This window comes from Macrobrachium nipponense, chromosome 3 (assembly GCF_015104395.2).
Source record: "Macrobrachium nipponense isolate FS-2020 chromosome 3, ASM1510439v2, whole genome shotgun sequence".
NCBI classification, from domain to species: Eukaryota; Metazoa; Arthropoda; class Malacostraca; order Decapoda; family Palaemonidae; genus Macrobrachium; species Macrobrachium nipponense.
Genome location: NC_087202.1, coordinates 19,471,851 through 19,482,594, shown reverse-complemented (window position 1 = coordinate 19,482,594; position 10,744 = coordinate 19,471,851). Strand labels below are relative to the sequence as shown.

The 10,744-nt window shown below is 36.7% G+C and overlaps 2 protein-coding genes across 2 annotated transcripts in view; both read left to right on the top strand.

Moving 5' to 3' along the window:
* Positions 1-10,744, top strand: part of LOC135221649 (ribosome-binding protein 1-like) — a 212,572-nt gene that overhangs the window by 178,133 nt on the left and 23,695 nt on the right. The window lies entirely within an intron of this gene.
* On the top strand, positions 9,251-9,874 carry LOC135222344 (uncharacterized). Its single transcript, XM_064260428.1, has 2 exons — positions 9,251-9,271; positions 9,521-9,874. The coding sequence occupies exons 1-2, from the start codon at positions 9,251-9,253 to the stop codon at positions 9,872-9,874; spliced, it is 375 nt and encodes a 124-aa protein (XP_064116498.1).

The following is a 10,744-nucleotide window of genomic DNA, read 5'->3' as shown; positions in this document are numbered from 1 at the left end:
ATATATATATATATATATATATATATATATATATGTTACAGTAAGAGCACGTACTTAGGGATTACGCGTAATCCCTGAATATTTCAGTGAATACGCGTAATCCCCGTTTCACTCAGGGATTTCAAGGCATCGATGGTCTTCTGATAGTCACACTTTGGAATTAATCCTTTTTTGTTTTCTTTAAAATGATCCGTGAGGTTTTGTGTAAACCTTTCCTCGATAGACATCTTGACTTTGCTGGGATTGACTTTGCTGGAGGAAGAGGAAGAATGAAGCAACAAGTCAGAGTTGCTTGAAGAAGAGGAAGAATGAAGCAACGAGCAGTGGTTCAGACACTTTTGAAAACTGAACTGAATGTCTCAGTCGGTTAAACACAAACACTCACTAACGAATCTGAAAGGTCGTTAAGTTAAACTATGCATAGATGAAGTGAAATCCCTGAGTGAAAAGGGGATTAAGCGTATTCACTGAAATATTCAGGGATTACGCGTAATTCCTAAGTACGTGTTCTTACTGTAACATATATATATATATATATATATATATATAATATATATACATACATATATATATATATATATATATAATTCCATAAAAGACCATAGGATTAATCAGGTTCCATAATGGAAACATTAGCCTCCATTAGCAAGCAGCCTAGGGTCTTGAGACCTGGAAATTCCCCCGCCATTTTTAGCGCTCAGATGTGAATAAAAAGGGAAATTATGGGGGTAAAAAATAAAATATGGGTCAAGGTCGTAAGCCTTTCACTCCCACTGTGCAGGGAAGCGTAAATGGAATCTTAAATGGTTTGTAAATTCATTTTTTTTATTTAATTGATTTATGAAATTCATCCTGTTAAGCCATTTTAGGCAATGTGGCAATTGCAGCCGTCCATTGCCTAAAGGTGCGTTCACACGGTCGAACAACGTCCGACGGACAAACATTGTTACCAATTAACAATTGCTTACCAGAGTTTGCCTTGTGAGCAGCGTAAGAACAGTGATATACAACTTCAACTGGTACCACAGTTTGTAGCCAGATCTACTTCCCTCGTTTCAACGCTTTTGACGTCATCCTGCTTCGCCTTTGATATGGCAACAATGTTTGTCCGTCGGGCATTGTAAAGAGGGAGTTGGAGAGGTCTGTGAGAGCAAGATAAAGAGATCCAGAAAATGCTGATGAAATACAAGGATCTAAAGGTGGAATAGAGAAAAACAATTAAGAGGGTTGAACATCATGATTGAAGAGTGATGCGGGAATGGAGGTAAAGTAAAAGACTAAAAAGTGGGTGCAGCTAGGGGCCGAAGGTATACTGTTAAACACCCTTTGGTAATGCATACAGCACACCATATGAGGTACACTGACGGCACTAAACCCTACAGGATTGCCCTTAAATGGTGTTTAGGATAGAATTACTAACTCCAAGCTTTTGTCCACTAAGGCTGCAACCCACAACAATCAACTAACCTACAGGAAAATTAATCACTGTTAAGAACGGCAAAATCACAAACGTTTGAACGGATCATTCCTCCTTCCCCACTCCAAGGGATTCAGTCCCCGGTTCTCTACCAAGTGAGGAGATAAGTCATATCCACTAGATTTGACTCTCATATCGCAATTTTCCAGATAAAACTTCGCGACGAAGTCAAAAATTCTCTAAATAGATACCATGTCTGATAAACAAACCCCGTATGAAGCCTAGTAAAAAGTATCTTTTTGTTATCAGATCAATACACCCCACATTTACTTCCACATTAAGATAAATATGAAATCCTTAAAAAAAAGTATTTGACATCTTTCAACATTTCTGTGGAGGCGGACGAGACATGGTGTATCTATACCATGACGAGAAAATGAAATTGATTTTCTGTTGACGGCTTCTCACAATAACTACGGCCAACAGAAATCCTCAAGGATATCTGTTTCCTCGGTATTAAGATCAAGCCTCGCGTTTTTCTTGCCACCCGAAATGTATTACAGTTTACACACACGTGTGCGTATGTGTATGTAAATTTAATGATTAACTAAATTACGAAAGGAAATATTTTTAGGAAAGCAAGACCTTTCCGCGCTGTAAAACTTAAATTTTCACGAAAAATAAATAAGCAAATAAATATATAAATGAATAAAAATGGGCATAAAAAGAATATGGTCAGGTAGAATATTAGCCAAAATTATCTCCCGAACAACTCATGACAGTTATCGACCTATATTTCGAAGTTTCCTCACATTACTGTTGCTTTCAGCCATTACGCAGTAATTAATTTGTTCAATATTAAGTTAAAATAGTGACTTAAATGGATTTATATCCTTAATCAATTTGATACAAAAGAGATATCATACAATGTACAAGGTCTACCGAAGACTACGGATCTTCGTTTTAATAATTACAAAATCGAAGTCTTTGAAATTATCTTTCACTTAAAAAAATGCTGGCATCATTTAGTTAGTAAAATAAAATTATATTTCAAAATTCAACCTATAATCTGAAAGTCCCTAAAATATCCATACATATATATATATATATATATATATATATATATATATATATATATATGTATGTATATATATATATAGAGAGATATAAATCTACATATTCAAATATATATATATATATATATATATATATATATACATATATACATCCCTCGATATTAACTAAAATATTCCTTTTTCTTCCTCTTCAATAAGCTAAAATCCTTTAATATTTGCGAAAAAACATTGGTTCTCAACACACCGCCACTAATCCAAACACACACTTTCCAATAACCAGCTACGTAAATAATCCCATCCTGTTAATATCAATAAAATCAATTCCACATGGGCGGTACTCTTGACAATTTTTTGAACATTATCAAAAAACATTAATCATGTTGGAGGGTCACATCCGCCTATCGATAGAGCCATTAAAAATTTATTTCATATGAACACTAAATTCCTTGAAAGCTTGAATTTCAAGTCACTGGTCCCAGTGGACTTTTTCCATGTGACTAGGGTTCATAATAATAATAATAATAATAATAATAATAATAATAATAGTGCACTAGGCAATAACTCCACACGGACTCCAAGAAACGTTTCCCCGAATACGACAGCTACTAGGGACTGGGGCGTCTAATGTATTTCGCCGTGTTTAGTACTGACCCCTTGGGATTAATTACAGTCGACCCTCCCCCCAAAATAACATTTAAATTCTTAATAAGATACCCAATTACTATAGGAAACTGTAATTCCCAGAGAAATATACGACGCGGAGTTATTACCTACATCTACCGTCCACACAAAACTCGTACCTAACTTCCAGAACACCAAAGGCAGGTAATGCTACTGCACAATTCTCATTCAATCTAGTGACTCAGACGACTCTCTGAATATGATAAACTCGTTTATTCACGGACGATGCTCTTAAAACAATCGCTGGCTTACGGTGTAAATCGGAAAACCACTAAATCACGAGCAAATCAATAAAAAAAACATACACACACACAAATCGGAAAACCACTAAATCACGAGCAAATCAATACATACACACACAAATCGGAAAACCACTAAATCACGAGCAAATCAATAAAAAAAAAAAAACACACACACACACACATGGCGATTCAACTAACAAGGACTCTGAACTTATGGACATCAACAGCGCAAGACGCTTGTTAGACTTCATTTGTTTAACATCTTATCATTGGTTTAATGTTACCATAACGCATTTTCATACGGTTAAATCATGTAATACTCTTGCGATCTTTAAGGAGAATCAAAGTAAAACTATCACTTTTTAGATTATGCGATAAGGTCGAACGGCTAGCCAACTACTGTACTGTTTATTATTTAGCTTTGACGATCGTTACTTGGGATACTTTGCCATAAAGGAACTGTAGGTTCTAGAAGGAAATGAAATAAACTTTTTTAACACCCTTGCTGGTATAAGGCTAAGCAATAAATCAACAAAAATAATAAGAACATCCAACATCTAACCAAGCTATCATTTTCCTTGCATATTTCATACCTTCACGTCTGCGTCAACTCATTTGTAGTGTCAGTTCAGACGCAACATACACACCATTCTTACAAGATCCTGCGCCGTGATACGCCCACTTTTCTGTCGCGATGATGACCTTTGACCTTTGACATACGTCAATTCCATTACTCTAAGACAATAATTGACCCATCTCGAATCTACGATCTCAGGGAGCTTCACACGTATATCTTTAGGTGTGCATCGATTCCTTTCATTACGATATTATCGGAAGAATCACACCCGAGAGACCATACAAAGAGAGAGAGAGAGAGAGAGAGAGCTATTGTTTGTAGACATATCTTACATACGTCACTTCTCATATCTAAGGCGTTGCTTTAGCATTGTTTCTATTGTCGATACTTGTTCATTCCACATGACCACTGGGAACCGGTAGCTTCCATTTATGATGCCAGGAGTCTATGCATGATGTCATAAGTCTGTGAACTTCTCTATTGCATGCATCCAAATATCGTGAGCTTTCGTTTATTTCAGGAGTCTATGTGCGATGTCGTAAGTCTGTGTGAACTTTACTGCCAAATGAATGTGGGGGCCGGAGTTTAAATTTATGATGTGAGGGGTCTGTTGTAAGTCCGTGAAATCCTCTGTTACATGAATGTAGAGGCCGGGATCTTTCTTTTATGATGTCGGAAGTCTATGCATGATGTCATTAGTCTCATGCATGTCGGTACTAGGAGCTTTCATTTATGTCAAGATTTTATGCATGATGTCATAAGTCTATACACTCAGCTGTCACATACATAGAGGAGCCGGGGCTTTCACTTCTGGCAAGAGTGCATGAACTCTACTATCAGTACTCCTTGCACCAGCGTGAATAACAGATCAGGAACTTTCATTTTCGATGTCATGATCCTACGAAGACACTACAATTGGGGCATCTCCTAGGCAATGTTTTTGAAGACTTCCAATAAGTTTCCCAGAGATATTTCATTGTTTAAAAAAAATGCTAGAATCATTTAGTTAGGAAAATAAAATAATATCTCAAAATTCAACCAATAATCCGAAAGAGTCCCCCCTCCCCCGACCCTAAATATATATATATATATATATATATATATATATATATATATATATATATATTATATATAATATATATATGTATATATGTATATATATATATATATATATATATATATATATATATATACACATACATATACATACATATATACATACATATACATATATATATATATATAGATATATATATATATGTGTGTGTGTGTGTGTGTGTGTGTGTACAGCTATGCTCAGAACTGATGCTACATGATTGCATAAATTCACTAACTGACATCCTAATATATTCCATATTTAACTATCATTTCAATGCACAAACACAATTATTCCATACAACAAGGCCATAATATATTCCATAAGAGTGAAACCTGTCTTATATTTTAAAACTGTAAGAAAATGTCACATGTAGCAAAAGTGAAAGAAAAAAAAACCATTTCAAAACATTTTCGAAACTTTCGTTCACTCATCGCTGATGCATTTGGCCAAAAAATCATCAAACCTAAGTTCAACTGTTGAATAAAAAAAAACGAAAACTGTCATGACATTAATATTGCTTCCAAAGCAACTATAAAATTTGAAATGGTCCTATTTGATTGTTTTCACGCCTCAAGGTTGAAAAAATTTAAATATATAAATACAAAGGCAGAATGCGTCCACTGATATCAACATGTGAGTGGAGCATGTGTGACGCAACCATTATAGAGTGGCAGTGCAACAAGAACCAACTGGTGTAACATACGCATGTCTGTATTGTAGCGACAGTGAAGTTATCTTGAGAACAATTATTTTATATTTGTTAGAAGAATACTTGGATTTTCATACAAATAAAATGATTTACATGTTTCTTAACCGCTTCACAAAATTAATGATGGCTTACTAGCAAATATTCGCCTATGCAATTGTTCTTTTGTCAAAGCCAAGATTTTGTCCATGGGCCTGTGTTAGGATAAATTACTTTACACTTAGCATTTACATCTCTATATTAACAATTTCTGGCCTGAAAGCAAATGAGGTTATCTACACATTCTTGCACTTCAAGTTATTTTATGAAAGAATTAATTATACACCTAAAGCAAGCAGGACTTTTAAGATAATATTCTAAGCCAGTTAAAAAGCAAGTGTTCCATACACCTTGATATAAATACTAATAGATATTCCAATTAACAGCCATCTTCTTCAATAATCAAAATCATCATCATATTTTATTCCTCTAAGAATAGGTAATCTATAAAAATAAATTCCTTGATAACAGATTACATCTCGGAAGGCTCTGATTATCTTTTTGTCTATAAATCATTTATCGAAATACAGTCTAAAACTTCAACATTCAAAGAAAACTTCTTGTAATTCATATTCCTATTTTGAAAATGTTATGAATGTTGAGCTTATTAGATCTACTGTTATAAGGCTACAGAGGTCGTTATGTTGACCAGCCCGAGGAGCATGTTAAGTGACCTGTCACTGATGGCATTGCTACCTTATCACACCGTATACTTTGAACCAAGCAATGTAAAAAAAAAATCAGTTCAAATCACACAGATTACGAATTATACCTATGCACAAAATGGATCATATTTATATGACCATAAGAAAAATAGTGCTAGCTGAGAATTCGCAAACTTTTCGACATGTATGGCACTAGAAATTAAAAAAAAAAAAAAAGTTTAACACGAGTTGCCAACATCATGTTGAGTCTGACAATCTGGATGATACAAAAAGAATCATGTCGCATCAGATTTGAGCATCACTGTACATATATTCACATATACATATAATTTTGAATATGTACATATACATACACATACACATATGTAACCCTCGATATTAACAGAAATATCAATCTTTTTCTTCAATAAGCTAAAATCCTTTAATGTTTGCGAAAAAATATTGTTTTTCAATATACCGCCAATAATCCAAACAGACACTTTCCAATAACCAGCTAAATAATCCCATCCTGTCAATATCAGTAAAATCAATTTCACAATGGTAGTATTGGTAACAGTATTTTGAACTTCATCAAAAACATGAATCATGTGGGGAGGTCACATCCGCCTATCGATAGAGCCATTAAAGATTTATTTAATGTTTGAGAAACTGAACTCGAAATACAGCTAGGGAGGGGTTCTGCTTCAGTACGTAAATCATAACTGCATATGCATATCTTTTTCTCAAGAGCCAAGTGCCTTGGGCAAAATCTGAGAAAGGGAACGGAAAACATAACTATGATGCAATTTTATAAAACACATGACAACTTTTTTTATACGTCCATGATAAATGACAGTATTGTTAGCCAGTTTAGTCCAGACAGACTCGACAGACAAAAACAAAACATAACAGACAAAAAATTGGGCCAAAACTGCTCATAGACGTCTTTCTTCAGGTAATGCTGATCCAACTTTGTAGGATAGGTAAAAACCAAAGAATCTTCCAAGATGTCTCTTACTCTAGATAAAACCACAAATTGGAAGGTTTTATGTTTCTCACTGTACAGCCAAGGAAAACATTCGCCCAAACTTGTATTTAATAATTTCCCCCATAATCATCCCCCTATAACCTATTCCAGTCCTGAGTTTTTGGAAAAGCTGCTAATGCAAGATAATCTTCAACAGCCTAATGAAGCATGATTAAGCCTAATTCATGTTTAAAGTTTCACGTTTCCCATCCTTATGATGGCCTCCTTACTATAAATTGCTAGGGGTAAGGATTAAGAAGGAATAAACGCGGTCACTTTCAACCAAGTACATTTAGCAGCGTGAGAGGAAACGCTTAGAAGAGAGTGGAAAGCAAGATGAAAGACAGAATGTGAACGAAGGTACAGTAAAAGGAATGAAAGGTGTTGCAGCTACGGGCCAAGAGGTATCAATAGTTAGCTTCTTCTCTTCCCTTCTACATATATATCTTTTGTTATTTGTATTGAAAAATAAAACATTCGTTTGCGCAGTAACTTGATGCTTGGGATCACTGCCTTTCGTATTTGCAACCACAATGAAATCAATATTACCGGCAAAATTTTCAAAATTTCTTATTCATACTCTCAATCGCTGGATCCCTGCATTCAATCTATTTTCTTTCGCTTTTATTCAGTCCTTTGCACCATTTCCATAGACTCATATAATCGCCTAAACACATTAAGATGAATCTGCAGTTTTGCAAAAACATGAAGATCTTCCCAGTTCTTTGAAGCTATAGTTAATCATAAAGTACTTACACAGGCCTATCTCTATGCCGAGTAATGGCCTGTACACATTAGGGGGTATGCACGTCGGGCACTTCCAGCTGTTTATGTTTTCTCTCGCTTTTGAAGCAGTGTTACCAGACAATCGCATTGTTCCGGCTCTATACTCTGTCGGTCAGTATAGTGGAACGGATCATGGGAACAGTGTTTGTCCGTCGGGCAGTGCCCGCTTGTGTGGACAGGGCATAAGGCTAAGAATCAGAACCCATTTGTACCTATTTGTACAAGAAGAAAAAAAAAGTATGAATCACTTATGAATTTATTTAAAAATAAAAGTGAAAACCAGCATTTGTGTCTGTTAAAGTGACATTCGGAAGATTTTACTTTGTGGCTAGACTCAACTGTCTAGGTATTCATGTAGTAGTCATAAATTGTATAAAGAACTGAAATGATCATTACTGCAAATCCCAGATAACTTAACTAACATGTAAAAAGGTTGAATAAAGGTGATAACACACTCGCAAGAAGTGTCAATATGAATACTTTTTCAAAAAACATTTCCTATAATTAGTATTTTTTGACGGATGACATATACCATCAAATCTATTATGTATTTGGCAATGTGTGTATGTATGCATGTATGACTGGTATGGGTGCCCGGGCTGTCGATCTGAGGGGACTGAGATTCGGAACGAAGATGGGTTTCCACCCCGGGAAGGTCGAGACCTACTTTCGGGAGCCCGGTTTACAATAGGGTTTCAAGAAACAAAGGGCACCAAAGGCGCCGGAGGAGGTGGGGCACCTTCCCCAAAACGGGGCTGGTTCAGCCTAAAACTGAATAACTTATCATACCCAATTTTCTGTATACGTAGTAAATAATATGACTTTCGATTTTCGGTATACGTAGTAAATATGACTTACTATAAAATACTGGAGGGGTAAGACATCAAGGGCACAAAAGGTGGTCGGGGTTGGGCAGGGTGTGACAGAGAGAGAGTGAGAGAGGGAGAGTAGAGGGCATGATAGGGAGAAGAAAGAGGGTAAGAAACAGAAAAGGTTGGAGTGAGAGAGAGAGAAAATTGATCAGTTGCCATTCAGTTGTCTGGTGACTCCTCAGCTGGACTTTTTTCCAACCAGTTGCTAACCCTGGGGAATGGCAAAGCGCCGGTCGATCCTGAGACAGGGCTAATCCAATTTCCGAGCAATTTCTGCACCCTGGTCCAATCTGCTGATGACCTAATGGACGCAGTGTTTCCAAGCACCCTCCAAACTACAACAAACCGGACTAGATTTGCGAGAAGGCAATCCTGGCCACCAAGAATGAGTCAGTCACCAAGCTCAATCTTCAGGTACAAAGAATGCTGCCAGGCAACGGGAAGTCCTGCTACTCGATCGACACAGTCATGGACCCAAGCGAAGCAGTAAACTACCCAACAGAATTTCTGAACTCTTTGAATCCTCGAGGATGTCTTCCTCATGTCCTGGACCTCAAAGTCGGAGCCCCAATCATTCTTCTTCGAAACCTGGACAGTCCAAAACACTGCAACGGAACGCGACTCATCATCAAAACCCTACATTCAAACTTGATCGAAGCAATGATCCTGACTGGGTGTGGAACTGGCGAGAATGTTTTCATCCTGTGAATTCCTGTGAATTCCCATCATCCCTAATGATCTTCCTTTCAGTTTCAAGCCCCTTCAGTTCCCAGTCAGGTTGGTTTTTGCTATGACCATCAATAAAGCCCAGGGACAGTCTCACAGAGTGGCTGCCATCAACTTGGAGCAACCTTCCTTTTCTCAAGGGCAGCTTTATGTGGCATGCTCAAGCGTGGGCTCTCCAGAACGCCTGTTCATTTTGTCACCGGAGGGAAAAACAAAGTACATAGTCTACCAAAAGGCTCTCTGGTGAATTGGCATCTCTCTGCCAACACCAAGAATTTTTCTTTCCATATTATGTTTATGATGCTTCATTTTGATATTCATTTTCAAGAATGTTGTTTGTTTTGTCAGATTTACATTCCTCACAATTCAGGTCGTGGTACTGTATTAAATTGTAGTTTAATTTATCTATTTTCTCTTCATAAACTATGCTCTGGGTTACACGGACCAATCTAGCTAGGACCCGCACGTAGGGCGGGTAACCAGCTAGTTAGAAATAAACGCGGCAACTTTGTAATACTAGTCAGACAACCTCTTCCCACATTTACTCCGTGAAAATCGGTCACCTTCTTACGATTAAACTGTCCGGGCAGCCTTAGAATTCTCTATCCGCTTCAGTATTCCTCCATCTCTAAGAAGCTGAAGGTCTACTAAACCCTCAGTCCTTCTTTTCCCTTTTTTTTCTGGCCGGGGCTAGAAAAGGGTGCTTGCTACTCTCTTGCGAGAGAGAGAGAGAGAGAGAGAGAGAGAATGAAAACTCTATATCACGCACGAATCGAAAGAGAGAGTACAAGAAAATCTATGATTAAAAAAAGAAAGGAAAGAAAAAGAAGAGGAGAAATCCAATGTGAAGAA